This window comes from Bos mutus, chromosome 5 (genome assembly GCF_027580195.1).
Source record: "Bos mutus isolate GX-2022 chromosome 5, NWIPB_WYAK_1.1, whole genome shotgun sequence".
Taxonomy (NCBI): Eukaryota; Metazoa; Chordata; class Mammalia; order Artiodactyla; family Bovidae; genus Bos; species Bos mutus.
Genome location: NC_091621.1, coordinates 14892542 through 14915990, shown reverse-complemented (window position 1 = coordinate 14915990; position 23449 = coordinate 14892542). Strand labels below are relative to the sequence as shown.

The following is a 23449-nucleotide window of genomic DNA, read 5'->3' as shown; positions in this document are numbered from 1 at the left end:
GAAAGGCCAAGAAACATCTAAGGAGGAGGCTTCTAATGCCTACAGTTCCAGGTGCTCATTTCTTTAATCAACCACATCATAAAAATCAGAAAGAAAGAAACCGCAACGAACAAAGGGAAAGGAAAAAACAACAGCCTTGTTCTCCCCATCATCTTCGTTCTCCTCTTCCTCCTTGGGTGGAGGGGGGAGGTGGCACATCCGGGGCTCAGGGCTGGGTCCCAGGCAGGTCTGCTATGCAGACAATTGAGTTTCACTTCCTGTCAGCCCCAGAGCTGAGACAGGATGTCTGAGGGCACAGTGGGGGGCCTAGGGTTGGGTGGTCAACTGGAGCCACTTTAGGACTGATTCTTGCAGAAAGTACACCTCAGATAGTACAGACAGGAACAATGCATTCCTCTAGTTTTTAGAGACTTCATCTCACTCTTACCTTTAATCATTAGTAACAGGGTTATGGAAAGGAGATCCAGCAGGGCTGAAGAACGATTGGTGAAAGGGGCAAGGGTTAAGGATGGCAGTGTTAGAACACTTGCAATGATTATGTATTGAATGTATTTTTACACGAGTCTTTTTGAGATTTTCTGAGCTGGGCCTCTGGTGGAAGTCAGGAAGGTGGAGTACGGGAGAGAAGGCAAGCTGTGACCCCATAAAACTTCAGAAGCTTCATTTCAAAGCTTTAGTAAATTCCTAGTCAGCCATTGCTCTCAGCTGGTTTTTGTTTTTTTTTTAAAGTGGGACATGCAGCCTAGTGTTGGAGGTGGTCACTTTTTCTGTTGGACATTAACCTAGGCCAAACTGGGGATTTGGAGGAAGACAAAACTGTTGATGAGGAAAAAACAACACGGGGGGTGAGGGAGGGCCGGGCAGACACCTGAGGAGGGGAGAGGAACCTGTAGCCGGCCCCTCCCAAGCTGCGGGGGAAAGGAGTTTAGCAGGACTTAGCCCTGAAGGAACAAGAGCTGCCGAAAAAAGCGGGGGAGGGAGAACATTTGGGTTCCTCTAAAGAAAAGGGAGACACGGGGCCGGGCAGGGCTGCAAAGGGAGTGAACGTGCGGCTCGGATTATTGGCGTTTTGCCCGGATTTGGATCCCCAGAGCGCTGAGACTTGGCCGAGGTTAATTAGAATACTAATTGGGTCCGCCCAGCAGCCTTCACCTCACCCTCTGACCCAGGGGCGAGCCCGAGGAGGTTCCCGGGTCGAAAGCCAGAGCAAACTTGGGCGTCGTCACTTCGCCGCCCGAGTCCCTGGGGCCGCCCCAGGGGCAGGGCCAGGCCGGGGCTATTCGCCCCGCCCGCCCACCGCGCCTTCTCAGCCGTAGAAGTCGCCGGCAACCCTGTAGCTGCGGGGACAAATGACCGACAGGCAGCGCCCTCGGCTTTGCACGTCTCTCTCGCGCGCGTCTCTCTCGGGAGGGTTGAGCTGAGCGGCCAAGGGCAATCGGCGCGCGATTTCTACCTCCCCACCTTCTAAGAGAGGGTCAGTTGGGGTCTTGCGTTCGCCCCCAACACTGGTGCGCCCCAGTGCGTTCCCGGAGTTTGCCTGCCCCGCCCCGTATCCCCAAGCGGCTCTGGAACCTGGGCGCAGGCTAGGACCTGAATATCCTTCTTTTCCTCATTTACTAGCCTTCCCTCTCCCCCGCCTTCTGGATGCAGGTGGGCCTTGCCCCCTTTTCTCCCGCAGGTCCTAGACAGACGAAAGAGTGCCTGTGGGATAGGGGCTGTGCCTCGGAACTTCTCTCAGCGCCCAGACAACTGCTAAATACGCAGCAGGCGCCCAATACTGGTATCAATGGCAGTAAAAGAGGCTACAGCTCTTATTTTATTTTAGTCTTCAGCTTCTTTCCGCCTCCTTCACTTCTGTCCACCAAATGGTGTACTCTCCCTTTAAGACTAAAATGGTGGCTTGTTACGATCAGGACTCCACTTCCGGTGGGGAGGGGGGCGGGACCCCAGCCCGCTCACGCCGGAAGTGGTTTGCGTTTTCAAGATGGCGACTCCCTATGTAACTGACGAGACCGGCGGTGAGTGCGGGAGTCGCGGAGCCGCTTCTCCCCGGGCTCTTGGGGCAGGGGTTCGGACTTAGAAAGGGGTCTGTGCCCCGCCCATCCCGGGGCCCCTCCTTTGCCCCGCCCTCCGGACCGCCTTCCCCATTCATTCTCTCCTACGGGGTGTCACCTGCGCCCCCTTCTGGTCTCTTGTTCGGGGGTCTCCGCTTCCGGTTACCCAAGCCCTGGGGTCCTTCAATGCTGGTCCTTGATCCAGGACCCTCACGAGCCCTTAGCTTTTCTCCAGCACTTGGAGCTCCCATATCTCTTTTGGGTTCTTCAGCCTTGGGGGCGCCTCCACTCTCAATTCCCTCCAATTCCTGATCCCCCCCCCTTTCCCCTCCCCCATCTCTCAGTATACCTGCTTTCTACCCTACCGGAGCCCCTTTTAAATACTATTTATCAAAACTGTATCTGTTGGAGACCTCCTCATTGCTACATAGTTCTTTTTCCACTCTTCCTCATCTTAATTGTTAGTTCACTGAGGTCCAGAGGTGTGAGGAGAAGAGGAACCTAATACAACTTTCAGCTGGAGTTCTCTCCTTGATAACACCACCCATCACTCTTCGGTACCTTCTCTGGTGATGGTGATAAGAGTTGAGGGATCTGAGGTGGTAGAAGGTAAACGAGAAGGTGTCTAGTGGCCTCTCAAGTCCTCTGACAAGTTTATAGAACCCACTATTTCTTCTAGTCAGAGAAGATTTTCCATCCTGGCTGATTGAGATGCTGAAGTGTCTGCTGTGTATGTGAGGTTGATATGTTGAAAATTGGGAATCAAGATTTTCATTTTGGCTATGCCCCATCCTAATTGCCTCATCTTTAGGAAAAATGTGCGTATCTATTCAGTGACAGTCGAATAAGATAGTATATGTGAAAGCAATTTATAAAATGCTGTGCAAGGCAAGGAGTTACTGTTTTTTTGTAGTCCTCATTGTGTATTTGTAATAGCAGTGAGTGTGTGTGTGTACTTTGGTACATGCAGTCTGTTTTAAAATATACGTTTTATGCCTCTTGCTTTTCTTGTTTTCCATGTTACTTCTCAACCCACCTCTCATATGGTATCTAATGACAACCCAAGTCTCTGCTACTTCTCTGCAACATCACCTTTCAAAGTGGTACAAGTTCTCTTGCTCTCTACATAGTAGGTACTTCTTCAATTTGCCTCTTTTGATGTGTGCTTTGAAAATATTACTCATTGTCCAGTACATTTCTACTTATTAACTGTTTTTTTTAAACTGATTTAATGAAAATTCAGATATGACATCTCACCTTACCCTCCCAAGAGGTATCTTCTGTTCTCATGTGACCGTGTAGAAGAGAAGGAATCACACTGCTTTTTTGCTTTCCCTTGCTGCTTCCAGATCATTGATCTACCACTGTCACTGTAATTCTCCTGGAAGATGTTGCCATGCAATTGTAGCATTTTCTCTAAAACTTCAGGGTCAACATCCACTGCCCACAAGGACAAGACGTATCATATCATTTCATTCTGTTTCTCAGTGTCTCCACTCAGCATCTATGGAATACTTAAAGATACATATTTATTATTTATTTGGCTGCATCCACACAGGGGATTTTTGTTGTGTCATGTGGAATCTTCCATTGGGTCACACAGACTTAGTTGCCCTAGGGCATGTGTGGTCTTAGTTCCCCTACCAGGGATTGAACCTGTGTCCTCTGCATTGCAAGGTGGACTTTTAACCCCTAGACCAACAGGGAAGTCCCTGCAATACTTTTATAATTCCTCAACATGAGATTATTGATTTTCCTTTGAATTTTCAAGCCAGCTACACATCAGAACCACTGCAGTCTGGACCTACTACATATCCTACTACACAGAACACCACCAGTGACAGGGCTCCCCATCACTTACTTTAGCTTCCTTACTCAGTCACCTTTTTTACTTCCACACACCCATAGAATCAGCTTTTTGCCCTCTTTAGTTTCTCTGGTCCTTGACCTCTTCTCCATTTCATTTCATTGAGTCTACCAGCACCTTTATGACTACTATTTCTTTTTTTTTAGTTTTTAAAAAATTAATTAATTTTTAATTGAGCTGGGTCTTTGTTGCTGTGCATGGGCTTTCTCTAGTTGTGGGGAGCAGGGGCTACTCTTGTGATGCTTTGGCTTTTCTGTTGTAGAGCACAGGCGGTATGCGCACAGGCTTCAGCAGTTGGCAGCACTCGGGCTCTGTAGTTGTGGCACATGCACTTGGTTGCTGGACGTCATGTGGAATTTTCCTGGACCAGCGATCCAACTGGTGTCTCTCACATTGGCAGATGGATTCTTATCCACTGCTCCTCAAGGGAAATCCCTGTTGTGACTACTTTTGATGCTGCCCTGCTGGATCTCTGTGACCAGTCACTATCTTCATTGCTTTCTTCATTCATTTTGATCTTCAGTACTAAGCAAGCACTTCTGTTATCTTGAATCATACCCATCAACTTTTTTCTTGGCTTCTGCTTCTAGGCCACAGTGCATGGCTAGAGAAAAGGCATGGACTGCAGCACATCCGGTGTAATATAACAATATTAACTTCTGTCAAGGTCATGGATTTTCTCCAATTCTTCTTTCTATTAAAAATTTTTTTTTCTTAATTTATTTGGCTGCTCTGAGTCTTTAGTTGTGGCATGCAGAATCTTTAGTTGCAGCATGCAGACTCTTAGTGGCAGCATGTGGGGTGTAGTTTCCTGACCAGGGATCAAACCTGGGTCTTCTGCCTTAGGAACGCAGAGTCTTAGCTACTGGATCACCAGGGAAGTTGCATCCAGTTCTTCTTTCTCCATATGCTTACATCCTAACATGGCTATTTTCCCTACCTTTCTCAGCTCTGTGACTTTCCCTTCTCCTTGTGGCAACTGGCCTCACTTTTTATTTCATTAAGTTAAGGTCTGTTATTTCTCTTTCCTTCCTTTTCATAGCCTGATTTGAATATCAGGTTCACACATACTATTTCCATTTCCTTACTGCTTACTTGTTCCTTAACTTTTTTTTTTCTTTTTTGGCCTCACGGCTTTCAGAATCTTAGTTCCCTGACCAGGGATTGAACCCAGGTCACAGCAGTGAAAGTACCGAATGAATCTTCCTAACCACTGGCCTGCCAGGAAATTTCCTTGTTCCTTAAGTCTTTACAATGGCTTCTTTCTAGTACCAACTTCTCTCCTGAGTTGTCAGTTCCCTTTTCTAATTGTTTGGTGAGTAGCTTTTATTCTTGGATATACTGTCACACCTTAAATCCAGTCTGACCAAAATCATTATCAGTTTTTCCTTATTTCTGCTAAAGGCACCACTGTTCTAGCCAACCTAAGATGAACTTATTGCATCATTTCTCTCTTTCTTTCTCCCTTTTTAAATTTTAAATAGACTATTTTTTAGAACAGTTTTAGATTTACAGAAAAAATTGAGAAAATGATACAGACAATTTCCATATACCTTAAACTCAGTTTCCCCGTTAATTAACGTCATACATTAGTATGAGATTATTATTGCAATTAATGAACCAATATTCCAAACCATGGGTCGAACCCAGGTTTCGTGCAGTGCAGGCAGATTCTTCATCAGCTGAGCCACCAGGGAAGCCCAAGAATACTGGAGTGGGTAGCCTATGCATTCTCCAGCGGATCTTCCCAACCCAGGAATCGAACTGGGGTCTCCTGCATTGCAGGCAGATTCTTTACCATCTGAGCTACCAGGGAAGCGTTATAAACTAAGGTCCATACATTATTCAGATTTTCTCAGTTTTTACCTTTTTTTTTTTTTTTACCTGTTCCAGGATCCCTTATTAGATTTAGTTCTCATGTCACCTTCAACTGTGAGAGATTCTGAGACTTTGCTTGTTTTTGATAACCTTAACAGTTTTGAGGAGTATTGACCAGGTATTTTTGTAGGATCCCGTCTGTAGGAATTTGATGTTTTTCTCATGATTAGACTGGGATTAAGTAACTCCGGGAGTTGGTGATGGACAGGGAGGCCTGGTGTGCTGCGATTCATGGGGTCGCAGAGTTGGACATGACTGAGCGACTGAACTGAACTGAACTAAAGTGCTTTTTAGAGAGGGACCATAGAAGTAAAGTGGTATTTTCATCGTATCATATTGAAGTTACATAGTATCACGTTGATTTTTTTTTTTACTCTTGATAGTTACCATGATCTCCTGCCAGAGGTGGTATTTGTAAGATTTCTCCACTGTGAAGTTACTTTTTCCCCCTTCTCCTTTCTGTTTTGTACTCTTCAGAAGAAAGTCACTATCCACAGTCCACACTTAAAGAGTTATACTTCCTTTAAGAATGTAATATTTATACACGTTTGGAATTCATCTGCACAGGAGATTTTTCTCTTCTCCATGATACATTTATTCAATAATTTATTGATGGACAGAAAAGCCTGGCGTGTTGCAGTCCATCGGGTTGCAAAGAGTCAGACACAACTGAGTGACTGGACTGAACTGAACTGAATTTATTTGTATCAATATGGACGTTGGGTTATTTTACTTATTTTACTGTTCAGATGTTCCAGCTTTGAACATTGAGAGCTCGTTTAGTTGGCCCTGTGTCCCTTTGACATACCCTCATCAGTGTAGGTTTTTGTTGTTTTGGGTTTTTTGTTTTTGTTGTTTTTCAGTGCTTCCTTTTTGACACTAGAAGGTGCTCCAGGCTCATCTTGTATATTTCCTGTCCCAGAACTAAAGTCGTCTTTTTCTCCAAGGAACCCTTGTTCTTTTTACTGAAGAATGATGTAGGAAACCAAGATCAGAACACTAGATGTTTTTGTTATTATCAACAAATGTAACTGGGGTGTTATTTTCACATTGTCTTTCAATCCCACCCCCTCAATCAAAGTATCATTTTTCTCCTCCTGCTGCCATTACTGTTATTCCATCTTCAGTATTAGCTATATGGCCTGGGAATTTTAAGCCTAGGGAAATCCAAGACTTAGTTTTCTTATCAATGAAATAGGAATAGTAACTCCTACATTATAGGATTATTGTGAGAATTAATTAAAATTTAAATGAATTAAGGTACATGTCTAGGACATAGAAAAGAAAGAAAGTGAAGTTGCTCAGTCATGTCTGACTCTTGGTGACCCCATGGACTGTAGCCTACCAGGCTTTTCTGTCCATGGGATTTTCCAGGCAAGAGTACTGGAGTGGATTGCCATTTCCTTCTCCAGGGGATCTTCCTGACCCAGGGATCAAACCCAGATCTCCCACATTGTAGGCACACGCTTTACCTACTGTCTGAGCCACCAGGGAAGTCCTAAGAAAGTACCTAAGTCCTAAGGAAGCACATGGACAGTACCTAAGACATGGTTCTGTAATTGTTACTTTTTATGTAAAGATTTGGTTTAGAAGAAATTATATGTGCAAAGTATCAAGCAGAATACTTGAGTCAATCTAACTGCCTGATAAAATTCTAGTTTCCTTTATCCTGCAGATATTGCCATGACCTCCTAAATGGTTGTCTCTCTGTTCCGGTTTGACACACTGTTACCAGATTACTGCTCAAGTGCAATTTAATTATGTAAAGTTGTTCAGTATAATTTGTCAACTGTTAAATTTGGCATATACCCTTCTGATCTTTATTTTTCTGTGCACTTTAAGAACATTTTTTAATCAGACGGTATTTACGTTTTTATGTGTTGCCTTTTCATTTAACCTCATGACATAAATATTTTTCCTTGCTATTAAAAACTCTTTGTAAACATCTTTTAAAATACTGGCAGAGTGTTTTATTTGAGCATGCACCCTGTTACCTTTTTTCTGTTATTGGACTTCCAGATTGTTTCTAGAATTTTTGTTATAAAAACTCGATGAATGTTTTTGTCTGCATTTAGGATTTTTTCTTAGGATAGATTTCTCAGAAATAGACTTACTGGATTGGAGGGTACAAACTTTTATTTATTTTTAATTAATTATAAAATTCATATTGTTTATAGAAAACTTAGAAAATATTTTCATAACTAGTGTAAAGTATAAGTCACATGCATGTTTGGTAATTCCAGAGCCCAAAGATGACTACAGTTAATGTTTCCTTTTAGTTTTTCTTTCTATGCACATATACAGCATTATCTATTTAACATAATTCGGATCATACTGAATGGCTGTGCTTTCCAGGATGTAACTCTCAGAACACTTAGTAGTCCTGTGAGATGTGCTATAAAATAAAAGGCTAAAATAAAAATAAGGTTCCTGTGGTCAAATAAATTTGAGAAACACTGTAAACCATATTCCCATCAGAATATTCACATGAATAAGAACATAATGTGTTTAAGTCTTTGTTGGTAAGAACAAACAAATTTTTTTTCCTGTGTTTTAACCCAGAATTTCTCAAACTTAACAAATTTTGAGGGGTAACCCTTGTTAATATCTTACAGAAGTAGTGTTTTATATAACGATATTTTTTGGAAATGCTGCGAAATGTTAGGACTACCTTATTCCCTTGCTTAGATTGCTTTCTAAAGGATTTTACCACTGACAATATGTGAAAATACTGGTTTCAGCACTTCTTTGACTACATTGGAATTCTTATCTTTAAAAATTCTACTGCTTTGATAGATTAAAATAATATTCTATTGTTTTAATTTTTATTTCCTTTGATTACTAGTGAGGTTGAACTTTCTGGTATTCTTTTTCACTTATAACACAATACACAATAGTAGTGTAAAAAGCATAGCCTTCAGAACCCACAGATTGGATTCGAATTCTGCAGTTTACTGACATTGTAACTTTGGGCAAATTAGTATAAATACTGAATGTTTATATTAATTGGAATGAAGCAAACACTCAGTAAAAGGTAGCTGCTATTATCTTTTTGGAATTGGCTATCAAATTAACATACAGCCTATTTGCTCTTACATTAAAGATACTCCTCTCTAGTATGAGCACAAACCACTTTTCGATACAGTATCATCACATACTATTATTGTGAAAGTCACTCAGTTGTGTCCGACTCTTTGCGACCCCTGGGACTGTCCATGGAATTCTCCAGGCCAGAATACTGGAGTGGGTAACCTTTCCCTTCTCCAGGGGATCTTCCCAACCCAGGGATCAAACCGAGGTCTCCCGCATTGCGGGCGGATTCTTTACCAGCTGAGCCACAAGGAAAGCCTTTCATACACTATGTCTCTGCTTAAATCCTCCAGTGAAACTGGGCAGTAAAGTATAAAGCAAGGGAAACTACATATCAGTAAGCTGATAGGTAATCACATCAGAACTGAGTTCAGATTGCACATATTAATACATGCTGCCTTTGTGATCTTAATCGTATCTTCGATCTCTTGAAGGCTTTGTTTCCTCAGCTGTAGATGATGATAATCTACCTATTGTCTAGAATCACTGCAGTAGTATATGTAAAATTCCTGGTGTATTGTGGCCACTTATTAATGTTCTTTCCTAATTGTTTTCAACGTACTGTGAGTTTTACACTGCCATCATTTTTTTTTTTTAATTGTGTTGCTTTTGGGACTTCCCTGGTTGTCCAACGGCTAAGAGTCCGAGTTCCCAATGGAGGGGTCCTGTGTTTGATCCCTGGTCAGTGAACTAGATCCCACAGGCCACAGATCCAGATCCAGATCCACAGATCCCACATGCCACAGATGCCAAGATCCGGCTCTGTCAAATGTTTGAAAAAATTGTGTTGCTTTTGAAAGGTTCTTGTATTTATTTACTCATGTTTATTTATTTGGCTGCACTGGATCTTGGCTGTGGCATTCAGACTCTTAGGTGTGGCATGTGGGATCTGTTTCCCTGAGCAGGGATCAAACTTGTGTCCTCTGCATTGGGAGTGTAGAGTATTAGCCACTAAACCACCAGAGAAGTCCCTACACTGCCATAGTTTTGCTTGTTGTTATTCTTAGAATGCCCTTTCTTTCTCTGCCTACACAAATATCAGCCACTGATTTACTATTGTTATTATTTACTATTACATAGTCTTTGAGGTCAAGTCCCTGAGTTTTTCCTAATTTCGTGTCACTTTCCCCCATCAAGTAGGGTGTGGTTATTTATTCTCTTGAAGTCGCCTATTAGTATGTATCAGTGTCTCTTAGGAATACCTAAAACATTCATATGTATCTATATCTATATATTTTTGGCAGAACCATGCAGCATCTGGGATCTTAGTTCCCCAACCAGAGATCAAATCCATGACCCCTGCTTGGGAGAGTGGAGTCTTAACCACCAGACCTCCAGGGAAGTCCCAAGACATTTATATTTTTATCTTATTCTTTGTTTACCTAACTTGTCCACCCTTCTCCTTACTTAAACTGTAAATTTCTTGAAAGCGGGGGCCAATTTACTGATTTTGTAATTTCCGTAGCATTTAGTAGAGGATTTTTCTCACAGGCTTTCAATAAATGTTTACTGCATTTAATTAATTTGTAGTCTGGCTTCTGACCACTTTACTTTTCTGAAGTTGTATTCTTGAACATAATTAGGGATTCCCAAATTGCCAAAATCAATAACCTTTTTCTTCTCAGTTCTCCTTTTCCTTAATCCCTTTGTAGTATTTAATACTGTTAATCACCTGGCCTACCTTCAGACTCTTGGTCTCCATGGAATAGTACTGTCTCAGTCTTTCTTTTCTACGATTACTTCCTGGTGTCTCTGACACCTTTTCTTTCTTGAGGAAAATAATCAGGACTGTTTTTCTGGGGTCACTCCTCCAAATTGGGTCTTCTCTTTTAATATTCTACGTTAGAAACCACACCTGAATCTTATAATTGGTGGCCCCGAGGTCATGCTCAGGCTCAGATCTGTAACCCTGATCTTAACTTTGAAGCAGGCACCAGGGCTTCAACACACCTTTAACAGTCACTTCCATGTCACCCTTTGGAGTTCTTTCAGGCCTTCCTGTGTTGTATCTTCACTGTCTCCCCACCCCTGCCCCCCGAAAACTAGGCCTTTTTCAATTTAAGGAAACAGTTTGAGGATTATAAAACAGGAGATGTGAGGAAATAACAAAATTTACGAAGTTCTTACGGTAGCAGTCTCTAACCTCTTTGTTTTTGGTTCTCTCAAAGATGCCTCCTGAGGGCATTTTCTTGCAGTACCTGGTTAAGACTCCGAACTTTCACTGCAGGGGGTCTGAGTTTGATCCCTAGTAAAGGAACTAGATCCACGTACCACAAAGCCAAGTTAAATAAATAAAAGTAAATACGTACTTAAAAAAAAAAAAAAAAAAATGCTACCTAAGGATCTTTATATTCTGCCCATGGTTTTTATTTCTAGGTTTCAGTTCAGTTCAGTCCCTCAGTTGTGTCCGACTCTTTGTGACCCCATGAATCACAGCACGCCAGGCCTCCCTGTCCATCACCATCTCCCCGAATTCACTCAGACTCACGTCCATCCAGTCAGTGATGCCATCCAGCCATCTCATCCTCTGTTGTCCCCTTCTCCTCCTGACCCCAATCCCTCCCAGCATCAGAATCTTTTCTAATGAGTCACCTCTTCGCATGAGGTGGCCATAGTACTGGAGTTTCAGCTTCAGCATCATTCCCTCCAAAGAAATCCCAGGGCTGATCTCTTTCAGAATGGACTGGTTGGATCTCCTCGAAGTCCAAGGGACTCTCAAGAGTCTTCTCCAACACCACAGTTCAAAAGCATCAATTCTTTGGCGCTCAGCCTTCTTCACAGTCCAACTCTCACATCCATACATGACCACAGGAAAAACCATAGCCTTGACTAGACGGACCTTTGTTGGCAAAGTAATGTCTCTGCTTTTGAATATGCTATCTAGGTTGGTCATAACTTTCCTTCCAAGGAGTAAGTGTCTTTTAATTTCATGGCTGCAGTCACCATCTGTAGTGATTTTGGAGCTCAGAAAAATAAAGTCTGACATTGTTTCCACTGTTTCCCCATCTATTTCCCATGAAGTGGTGGGACCGGATGCCATGATCTTCGTTTTCTGAATGTTGAGCTTTAAGCCAACTTTTTCACTCTCCACTTTCACTTTCATCAACAGGCTCTTTAGCTCCTCTTCACTTTCTGCCATAAGGGTGGTGTCATCTGCATATCTGAGGTTATTGATATTTCTCCTGGCAACCTTGATTCCAGCTTGTGCTTCTTCCAGCCCAGCATTTCTCATGATGTACTCTGCATATAAGTTAAATAAGCAGGGTGACAATATGCAGCCTTGACGTACTCCTTTTCCTATTTGGAAGCAGTCTGTTCCATGTCCAGTTCTAACTTGCTTCCTGACCTGCATACAGACTTCTCAAGAGGGAGATCAGGTGGTCTGGTATTCCCATCTCTTTCAGAATTTTCCACAGTTTCTTGTGATCCACACAGTGAAAGGCTTTGGCATAGTCAATAAAGCAGAAATAGATGTTTTTCTGGAACTCTCTTGCTTTTTCCATGATCCAGCGGATGTTGGCAATTTGATCTCTTGTTCCTCTGCCTTTTCTAAAACCAGCTTGAACATCAGGAAGTTCACAGTTCACGTATTGCTGAAGCCTGGCTTGGAGAATTTTGAGCATTACTTTACTAGCGTGTGAGATGAGTGCAATTGTGCAGTAGTTTGGGCATTCTTTGGCATTGCCTTTCTTAGGGATTGGAATGAAAACTAACCTTTTCCAGTCCTGTGGCCACTGCTGAGTTTTCCAAATTTGCTGGCATGTTGAGTGCAACACTTTCACACCATCATCTTTCAGGATTTGAAATAGCTCAACTGGAATTCCATCACCTCCACTGGGTTTGTTCGTAGTGATGCTTTCTAAGGCCCACTTGACTTCACATTCCAGGATGTCTGGCTCTAGGTCAGTGATCACACCATCGTAATTATCTGGGTCATGAAGATCTTTTTTGTACAGTTCTTCTGTGTATTCTTGCCACCTCTTCTTAATATCTTCTGCTTCTGTTAGGTCCATACCATTTCTGTCCTTTATTGAGCCCATCTTTGCCTGAAATGTTCCCTTGGTATCTCTAATTCTTGAAGAGAGCTCTAGTCTTTCCCATTCTGTTGTTTTCCTCTATTTCTTTGCATTGATCGCTGAGGAAGGCTTTCTTATCTGCCTTGCTGTTCTTTGAAACTCTGCATTCAGATGCTTATATCTTTCCTTTTCTCCTTTGCTTTTCGCTTCTCTCCTTTTCACAGCTATTTGTAAGGCTTCCCCAGACAGCCATTTTGCCTTTTTGCATTTCTTTTCCATGGGGATGGTCTTGACCCCTGTCTCCTGTACAATGTCACGAACCTCCATCCATAGTTCATCAGGCACTCTATCTATCAGATCTAGGCCCTTAAATCTATTTCTCACTTCCACTGTATAATCATAAGGGATTTGATTTAGGTCATACCTGAATGGTCTAGTGGTTTTCCCTACTTTCTTCAATTTAAGTCTGAATTTGGTAATAAGGAGTTCATGATCTGAGCCACAGTCAGCTCCTGGTCTTGTTTTTATTGACTGTATAGAGCTTCTCCGTCTTTGGCTGCAAAGAATATAATCAGTCTGATTTCGATGTTGACCATCTGGTGATGTCCATGTATAGCGTCTTCTCTTGTGTTGTTGGAAGAGGATGTTTGCTATGACCAGTGCGTTCTCTTGTCAAAACTCTATTAGCCTTTGCCCTGCTTCATTCCGTATTCCAAGGCCAAATTTGCCTGTTACTCCAGGTGTGTCTTGACTTCCTACTTTTTCATTCCAGTCCCCTATAATGAAAAGGACATCTTTTTTGGGTATTAGTTCTAAAAGGTCTTGTAGGTCTTCATAGAACTGTTCCAACTTCAACTTCTTCAGCATTACTGGTTGGGGCATAGACTTGGATTACTGTGATATTGAATGGTTTGCCTTGGAAACAAACAGAGATCATTCTGTCGTTTTTGAGATTGCATTTCGAACTCTTTTGTTGACCATGATGGCTACTCCATTTCTTCTGAGGGATTCCTGCCCGCAGTAGTAGATATAATGGTCATCTGAATTAAATTCACCCATTCCAGTCCATTTTAGTTCCCTGATTCCTAGAATGTCAACATTCACTCTTGCCATCTCTTGTTTGACCACTTCCAATTTGCCTTGATTCATGGACCTGACATTCCAGGTTCCTGTGCAATATTGCTCTTTACAACATCAGACGTTGCTTCTATCACCAGTCATATCCACAGCTGGGTATTGTTCCTCTTTCAGTATCCTATCATTTTGCCTTTTCATACTGTTCAGGGGGTTCTCAAGGCAAGAATACTGAAGTGGTTTGCCATTCCCTTCTCCAGTGGACCACATTCTGTCAGATCTCTCCACCATGACCCGCCCATCTTGGGTTGCCCCACAGGCATGGCTTAGTTTCATTGAGTTAGACAAGGCTGTGGTCCTAGTGTGATTAGATTGGCTAGTTTTCTGTGAGTATGGTTTCAGTGTGTCTGCCCTCTGATGCCCTCTTGCAACACCTACCATCTTACTTGGGTTTCTCTTACCTTGGGCATGGGGTATCTCTTCATGGCTGCTCCAGCAAAGTGCAGCTGCTGCTCCTTACCTTGGGTGAGGGGTATCTCCTCACCACCACCCTTCCTGACCTTCAACGTGGGATAGCTCCTCTAGGCCCTCCTGCGCCCGCTGCGCAGCCACCGCTCCTTGGACGTGGGGTTGGTCCTCCTGGCCGCCGCCCCTGGCCTCAGGCATGGGGTTGCTCCTCCCAGCCCATGATATTCTGCCCATGGTTTTTATTTCTAGGTTTAGGAATCTGTAAATCTCTCCTTCCTTTTTGACTTTACCTTTGGAAGATCCGCTGGAGAAGGGAAAGACTACCCACTCCAGTATTCTGGCCTAGAGAATTCCATGGATTGTGTATAGTCTGTGGAGTCGCAAAGAGTCGGACATGACTGAGTGACTTTCACTTCACTTCACTTGGATACCATCAAGGCCAGAGAGTGAAACCAAAGATAACATAAAATAGGTGCTCCTTTGTGATAATGGGCTGTTTGTATCTCCAAGCGGTTTCCAGTTAGGATGGCTGTTGAAGAAGTTTCTGTCCCTATCTTTTCTCACATTCCATCTTTACTAGTCTTAAGCCTTCAACTGTAATCTGTATGCAGTTTACTTAAACGTCTGTTCCTAGCTGTCTCTCCCTGTGTTGTGTGTTAGTGTGTTAGTCGCTCAGTCGTGCCCAAGTCTTTGTGACTCCATGGACTGCAGCCCACCAGGCCCCTCTGTCCATGAGATTCTCCAGGCAAGAATACTGGAGTGGGTTGCCATTTCCTTCTCCAGGGGATCTTCCCAACCCAGGGATCAAACCTGGGTCTCCTGCACTGCAGGCAGATTCTTTACCGACTGAGCTACAAGGGAAGCCCCAGCTGTCTCTCCTTAGTTCCATGTAAAAACACTGCCTTCCTAGAGTTGAATTAGTCATTTTCACAAAATTGTCTTCTCCTTTGGATTTTCTGTATATCAGTAGTTTATATTCTCCTCCAAATTGTCCACATTCAAGAGTGATATTGCAGTTAGTGTTCTTACCTTTCTTTTTCATTAGAATGAATGCTACAAGAAGGCAAGACCCTTGCTTTCTTTATTTATTCATTGTTGTATCTCTAGCTCCTGTTACAGTGCCTGCCACAACAGCAGGTACTCAATAAACATTTAAAATCCATGTGTGAAGAATGTTATTACTGTGTGCCCGTGTACCCACAGATATGTTGTGAAAAATACGAGACAACGTGAAAAGCACCAGATTAAATCCACTGTAGCGCAATAATTTCCTCTCATTCAAATGTTGGCAGTCTTGAGATCCCGTCTTACTCTTTATAATAAATTTTTCTTTCATTTTCTTTTCAACATCCATACAGACCATTTAAATCAAGTCTTCTCACATTGAAACTATTGTGTTTTTTTTTTCCTCTGCCTTTAGTTTATGTTACACATTTTCGGGTTAACCCTCTTAAAGCACTGCTTTGAGCAGATCATCTCCACTCCCTTAATGGCCTTCATTGTTCTCTCACATTAAGAAGCTTGAGTTCAAGCTCAAGAGGAGGTGGCTATCTTTCATATTCTGAATAACTTATTTCTAGTCTCTTTTCCCATTACATGTGTTTTTTGCCCAAACTATGCTGGATTCTTACTGTTCCCTAATATGATATTTAGATTTATTTATTTGTTAATTTGAATTGATTATAGTCTTCGATTGTTCAGGCCCTGTGCTTCAAAGATCAAAGGCAAAGTTTCTACTCTCAAGCAAGCAAACAATCATGTTAAACATTAGATCCTGATAAAAGGCCAAAACAGGTGCTGTGAGTGCACAAAGGGCAACTTCTAAATGGGTTTCGGGTGGAAAGGTCAGGAAAGACTTCACTGAGGAGTTTATACTTGAACTTGACCTTTAAAGACCAGTTCAGTTCAGTCTCTCAGTCATGTCCGACTGTTTGCGACCCCATGAACCGCAGCACGCCAAGCCTCCCTGTCCATCACCAACTCCCGGAGTTCACCCAAACCCATATCCATTGAGTCGGTGATGCCATCCAACCATCTCATCCTCTGTCATCCCCTTCTCCTCCTGCCCTCAATCTTTCCCAGCATCAGGGTCTTTTCAAATGAGTCAGCTCTTCGCATCCAGTGGCCAAAGTATTGGAGTTTCAGCTTCAACATCAGTCCTTCCAGTGAACACCCAGGACTGATCTCCTTTTAAGATGGACTGGTTGGATCTCCTTGTAGTCCAAGGGACTCTCAAGAGTCTTCTCCAACACCACAGTTCAAAAGCATCAATTCTTTGGCGCTCAGCTTTCTTCACAGTCCAACTCTCACATCATACATGACCACTGGAAAAACCATAGCCTTGACTAGATGGACCTTTGGTGATAAAGTAATGCCTCTGCTTTTTGATACGCTGTCTAGGGTGGTCATAACTTTCCTTTCAAGGAGTAAGCGTCTCCTAATTTCATGGCTGCAATCATCATCGCAGTGATTTTGGAGCCCATAAAAATTAAAGACCAGTAGTCATTAAGATAAGAAGAAAAGTCTATTCCACGCCAAAGGAAGGGCATAGAGAATAAAGACACCGGTGAGATTTGTGACTATTTCAGTGGCTAGAGCAGAGTGTGGCATAGAGGCTGGAGACTAGCAAGACCAGGGTCAAGAATGCTTTTGTGTGTGGTTTCATGTCCATCCAGATACCCTGAGGAAAACAGGAATCCAGGAAGAAATTTAGGTAGGTGAATGACTAATTTGTCCCTTTGTTTACATTGTCCTAAAAGCCTGAACTACTTCCCTTTCTTCTCTTTCCTCATAAGCACACCCCTACCCCTACCTGTCTAAATCTTGCTTGTCTTCCCAAGATCACAAAGTTGCTTTGTCCTACATAAAATCTTTATAAGTCACCTAGTCAAAAATAATTTCACCCTCCTTTGTGTACTCATTCTCTAAGCCGTTTAGATCTGAAACCCAAAATGAGATTTTTAAAAACCCACAATATAACAATCTGAATTTTTGAAAGGAAAAGTTATTCATAATACAATCACCAAACATAGCTTTGCATATTGCACATTCTTTTTGTAATTTATGAATCTAACATTTAATATCAGAAATCATAGTATATATATGTTTCACATTCCATTACATCATATTAATGATTAAAATCATTTTTTAATGGCTGTATTATAAACCATTCCTATATAGCTGGATGTGGTTTGGTTTTAATTTTTAGCTATTTAGAAATACTGCCATGGTTTCACGATTACCATGAATCTTTTTTTCTCTTTGGTCTCTTTTTTCTTTGTTTTTTCCAGTTGGAAATACTTCCTCATGCTAAATTTTCAAGATTGATTTTACTGCAACAAAGTGTGTTGTCTTTGACTTTAAAAGTCTTTACCCCTCCCCCAGTCAGTGAATTACCAAGTGCTGTTGTTTCTTTGATAATATATCTGGCATCATTTTCTTCCTTTCCTTTTTCAGCCAGTTCTGTCTCATGCCAGGATTATTGCAGTCTTTTTTTTCCTAACTGATTTCCCCAGTTTCCAGTGTTTTCCCTTAACAATTCATCTTTTCATCATGCCAGATTAATTGCCCTAAAACTCTGCATTGGATAAAAGATTCATTCATTTGACAGCTATTTAGTGAATGCATGCCATGTGCCAGATACTAAGCTCCTTAACTGGCATTTCGAAGTCTGAACATTCTCTCATTACTTTACATCAGCCCTGGTTCAGCCAGGCTGGTCTAGTCACCATGTCCTCCCCAGGCCGAATACACTGCCATGTTGGAAATTTTGTTTCAGAATAGGATTCTGTTTAGAATCCATTCTCCTTCCATTTTCATTTGCTTTAGTTTGATTCTTTCTCCAAAGCCCTAATCTCAGTCCTCTCTTGGAGCCTCTGTTTTCTCCTTACTGAGTTTTTATTTTTGTCTCTAAGCTGTTGCAGCTAAGCAATGTTCTCAGTGTTCCTCTTTCATTCACCGATAAATTCTGAATTCCTTGGCCTTTTTAAGACTTTCTAAGACATGGCCCTATTTGTAGTTTTCAATGTGGCTTTGTTTTATTCCCCAACATGAACTGTCTGGTTCTCCTGCACGCCTCTGTTTTCTGATCCTTGCATACTCCAGGCCATCCCCACAATCCAAGCCTTTCTTGGCTCATGTTTGTCCTTTCTCCCATCCCCTCTACCTGTCAAATCTTATCCATTTTTCTTTCATATTTTTTGGTTTTAGTTTATTAATGATGTTTGCATTATGAACACAGATAACACTGTGTAATCCATGTGGGAGGCTCTAGACTTGACTTTTTATTTTTTTAATCTTTTTTACTTTCTTGCCTCCCCTTTTTAAAACAGAAGTTATAGTAAAAAAAAAAAATGTGTAACATAAGATATAAATATATGTTTGTAAAACTTATGTTATTAAAGGTTAATGGTTTCTACTACATCTTCTTCCAGGTTGTCCCTCTTAAGGTAACCAGCATTAAAGTCTTGATAATCTTGGTATGTGTCCTTCCACACCTTTCCCTTTGACCCTATACACAAACTGTATGGGCCTCTAAGTGCCTGTCCTTGCCCCAACAAGAATGGGAGCCTCCTGTACACCAGCACTCCTCAAAATGTTGTCCAGGAGCCTTGGGGATTCCCTAAGACGCTTTCCAGAGGTCTACAAGCACAGCTATTTTGATAATGTACTAAGATGCTATTTGTGTCTTTTACTGAGGGTTTGCACTGAGGGTACAAAAGGAATGGTGGGTAAAACTGTGACCCTTTAGCCCTAATCAAGGTGGTGGGACCAACACTATACTAGTCACTGTGTTCTTCACTGCCACATGCTTATAATAAATAATGCCAGTTTCACTTAAGAATGTCCTTGATGATGCAATAAAAATGATTAATTTTGGACTTGGCTGGCAGTGCAGTGGTAAAACTCCATGCTCCCACTGTAGTGGGCACAGGTTTGATCGCTGGTCAGGAAACTAAGACCCACATGCCCAGAGGCATGGCCAAAATTTTTTTTTTATTTCAAAAGTTTAAAAATTATTAATTTGATTAAACCCTGGCTGGCCCTTAAATACATATCTTTTTATTTATTATTTTTCCAGCATTATTGAGGTATGCCATAAAACATTATGTACAATGTTATAGGTGTACAATGTAGTGATTTGATTTGATACACTATATATGTTGTGAAAGGTTTACCACAATAAGGTTAGTTAACAGTTGGACAGGACTGAGTGACTGAACTGAACATACCCTTTACCTCACATAATTACCATTTCATTGATTTATGATAACATGAAAACTCTTCACAGCAACTTTCAAGTATATATTTCAGTTTTGCTGTCTATAGTCACTGTGCTATACCTGATATCCCAGAACTTACTCATCTTATAACTGAAAATTACACATCTTTTTAGTGTTCTCTGTGAATTAAGTGGGAAGGAAACATGAGACACTGCTGCCCCCTGAAGTGACGTGGCCTCTCAAGGAATAGCACTGCCACAGTTGTCCAACATGCAAGCTAAACCAGCTTCCTTTTCATGGAACTCTAGTTTTACTTGGAAGAAAGACTGACAAACTATAATTCAGACCTGAGTATCTGATAGGCATTTTCCTGTAAATGAAAGAAGTGAGCCTGTCATTTCATGGATATCAACTGACAGTGCTTATTGCCAGTGATAAAACTCAAGCCTTCAAGTGGAAATTAGAATTTTGGAAAACTTGTATCTGCCACTATGAGCACAACAGCTTCACAGTAAAGAGTTTTCTGATAACATCAATGGCTATGATTTAAAAACAAATCTCATCATGAAATGTATAATATTACAAAATAAGAGTGGATGGGAGATTCTGAAAAAAGTTTGAGGATCTCTACATATTATCCTCCAGCTTGCATTTTCACTTAGTATATCATGGATACCATTCAAGGTCAGTTCATTTGTATCTAACTTTTTTTTTTTTAAATAACATGGTGTTATATCCTGCGGATGACCTACATCTATTTGTTCACTCATCTGTTGATGGCTATTCAAGTTGCTTTCAGCTTTTTGCTAATTTAAATAATGTAGCAACATTATTATAATGTGAGCATCCTTTGCATATAGCCTTGTGTGCTGGTCCTTTTATTTCTACAGTATGGATTCCTGAAAGTTGACCAGTGTTTTTAACCATCCACCTTAGTAAAACTTATTTTCTATAACATCTCTGGTTATTTCTCCCTCTTATGATTCTTGTTTTTGCCCTTCCTGGCTTCTTATGCATGTACTGTCTTTTGATGTCCTCATGTCGCTTGTGTTTTTTTAAACTTCCTCTGTGTCTGCCACATCTTGCCAACTAGATTATTAAGGTAGAAACTCTCTGAGGGCAGGAATGGTGTATTATACAGTGTATAGGCACTCAGTAAATAGAGAGTAAAGGTTGATATGAGAAAAGAATGCCTTAATGGGTGCATTTAGTGGAAGGGACTGGGGGAAACCATGCATTCATGCATTCTTTCATCTTGGGAGCTATTTGAAAATTAGAGTAACTCTCCAACCTAATTCTCCCATTTCAGGCAAGTACATCGCCTCAACACAGCGACCTGACGGGACCTGGCGAAAGCAGCGGAGGGTGAAAGAAGGCTATGTGCCCCAGGAGGAGGTCCCAGTGTGAGTGGTTAGGCATGAGGTGGGGGTATTTAATGGGCACCATACAGCAAGAAAGAACGTGAATTTCCTGGGCCCAAGATCCTAAGAAATGGAAGGAGGGGGCTGCGATTCAGGGGTGAGTGAGGGATGAGTAACCAAATGACTGACTAGTCCAGTTTCTAGGGCCTCTGATCAGCAGAATCTGTAGAAGTATTCAGAGATCCAGAGCTTTAGGACCTACGTGTGTGTTAGTCACTCGGTCTGACTCTTTGCAACCCCATGGATTGTAGCCTACCAGGCTCCTCTGTCCATAGGATTTCCCAGGCAAGAATACTGGAGTGGATTCCCATTCCCTTCTCCAGGGGATCATCCTGACCCAGGGATCATACCTGAGTCTCCTGCATCGCAGGCCTTACCATCAGCCACCAAAACCTAGGGACCCTCCAATCTGCAGAGCTGAGGAAAGCCAGGGAGGGCCCGGAGGGAGAGGAAGGCAGCAGGAAAATGAAAAGGCTGATGTAAATTATGAGGTTGGGAAAAGGACTTGAAAAGTCAGTGATTCTTTGACACTGTTCCCCACAGGTATGAGAACAAGTATGTGAAGTTTTTCAAGAGTAAACCAGAATTGCCCCCTGGCCTGAGCCCAGAGGCCACTGCCCCCATCACCGCTTCCAGGCCTGAAGGCGGTGAGCCAGCCCTCTCCAAGACTGCCAAACGCAACCTGAAGCGGAAGGAGAAGAGGCGGCAGCAGCAAGAGAAAGGGGAGGCAGAGGCCTTGAGCCGGACTCTTGAGAAAGTGTCCCTGGGAGAGACAGCCCAGGTCCCCAGTGCCCCACAGGCCTCCCGGGCAGCGCCAACGGCTGCCTCAGACCAGCCCGACTCAGCTGCCACCACTGAGAAGGCCAAGAAGATAAAGAATCTAAAGAAGAAGCTTCGGCAGGTGGAAGAGCTGCAGCAGCGGATCCAGGCTGGAGAAATCAGCCAGCCCAGCAAAGAGCAGCTGGAGAAGCTAGCGAGGAGGAGGGCATTGGAGGAGGAGCTTGAGGACTTGGAGCTGGGCCTGTGAGGCCTTTGGGGATTAGGGGATGGACTGCAGAACAAACCGTGGGGCTCTCTGGGGTCCTGGGGAACGTGGGCAGCAGCAGTCGGGAGGGGTATCCCCAGACTGGCTCACTTCCACTTCTCATGGCCCGACTCCGTCCTCCAGAGCCTAGCCTCTCCCTCATTCCTTCCCTTTTTCCCCTAACTCCTGTTTTTTTGGACTTCTCTCTCTCTCTCCTATCCCCAGTATTCAAGATCTCAGTGACTATCCCAGGTACCTTTGCTGCTGATTTGGGTGTCTTGTTTAAAAGAAAATTGGGTGGGTGGGAGTCTCTTGGAGAACTGAGGTTGAGGATTGGGGAAGTACACCCAAGTCTTGGAGTCTTGGTTCCTGTTCACAGTGTTTATGGGTTATCTCCCCTTCCATCCCTCACCTCTTTTTTTTTTTTCCTTTTTTTAAAAAGAACAGAATAAACTCAAGTAGACAACATGTCTTGCTTTGTCTCTTTTCTTTTCAGCTTCTAGTAGTTGTTTTATCCTCTTCATTTGGGCACAGGAAGATAAGTGTTCAGAGTAGTGTTCTTTTTGCCTTTTTAAAATTACATGTATCACCAAATTAGCAACACTGATTTCTGTACATGTTTGCTCAGACTTCAGTGAACAGAAATTAGTGTTATAATAAAATGTAACTTAGAACAAATTTAATTTGATATTAATTTGCATGTATTATCGTTATTGTGCTGCCTAGCAATGGAGCCCTAGTATCTCCCTTACTGTTTATTTCTGAAAATCATCAATCAGGGATTGAGCTTGGGCCACTGCAGTGAAAGTACCAAATCCTAACCACTGGAACACCAAGGAAGTCCCAGGACAGCTCTTATGAAATTTTACCTTATCAGATGCCACCCCAAGATGGCATTGTGGGGCAAACAAGAAGAGGAATTTACAGCCGAAATTAAGCTGTCACTTAATTTTTGCATATCCTCTGACTTCCACACATTCACTTAGCACAGTCTTTCTAGCCAACTACCAGAACAGAAGGGAAGTCAGCCTTAATGAACTATCTGAAGAGTTCAAAAGTTCTTAGCTTAACTATTAAGGTCCTACTCGATCCAGCCTTATTTCTTGCCATTCCTTAACTCTGGTCAAACGGCTTCAATTCTGCTGAACTACTTTCAGTTCATCAAATGAGCCATATTCTCTCTGAGCCTTAGTCCTTTGTCCCTGATGGTTCCTCTGCCAAGAACACTTGCTGATCTCTTCTCCTTAATCAATTCTTTCTTAACCTTTGGATCTCTGCCTAAATGTTATCTTCCCTGGGAAGACTTCTGTTACCCTCAAATATTAATTAGGGGTC

At 42.3% G+C, this 23449-nt stretch overlaps 1 protein-coding gene across 4 annotated transcripts; it reads left to right on the top strand.

Annotated features, from left to right (window-relative positions):
- Positions 1-1952: 1952 nt before the first annotated feature.
- On the top strand, positions 1953-22582 carry PYM1 (PYM homolog 1, exon junction complex associated factor). Of its 4 annotated transcripts, XM_070370356.1 has the most exons (4): positions 2822-2872; positions 3121-3187; positions 20979-21072; positions 21634-22582. In XM_070370356.1, the coding sequence occupies exons 1-4, from the start codon at positions 2837-2839 to the stop codon at positions 22115-22117; spliced, it is 681 nt and encodes a 226-aa protein (XP_070226457.1). In that variant the 5' UTR covers positions 2822-2836; the 3' UTR covers positions 22118-22582. The 4 variants fall into 4 exon arrangements, with proteins under 4 accessions (XP_005905931.1, XP_070226457.1, XP_070226456.1 ...); XM_005905869.3 differs by lacking the exons at positions 2822-2872; positions 3121-3187 and adding an exon at positions 1953-2018; XM_070370355.1 differs by lacking the exon at positions 2822-2872 and having other exon boundaries at positions 3068-3183.
- The last annotated feature ends 867 nt before the right edge of the window (positions 22583-23449 follow it).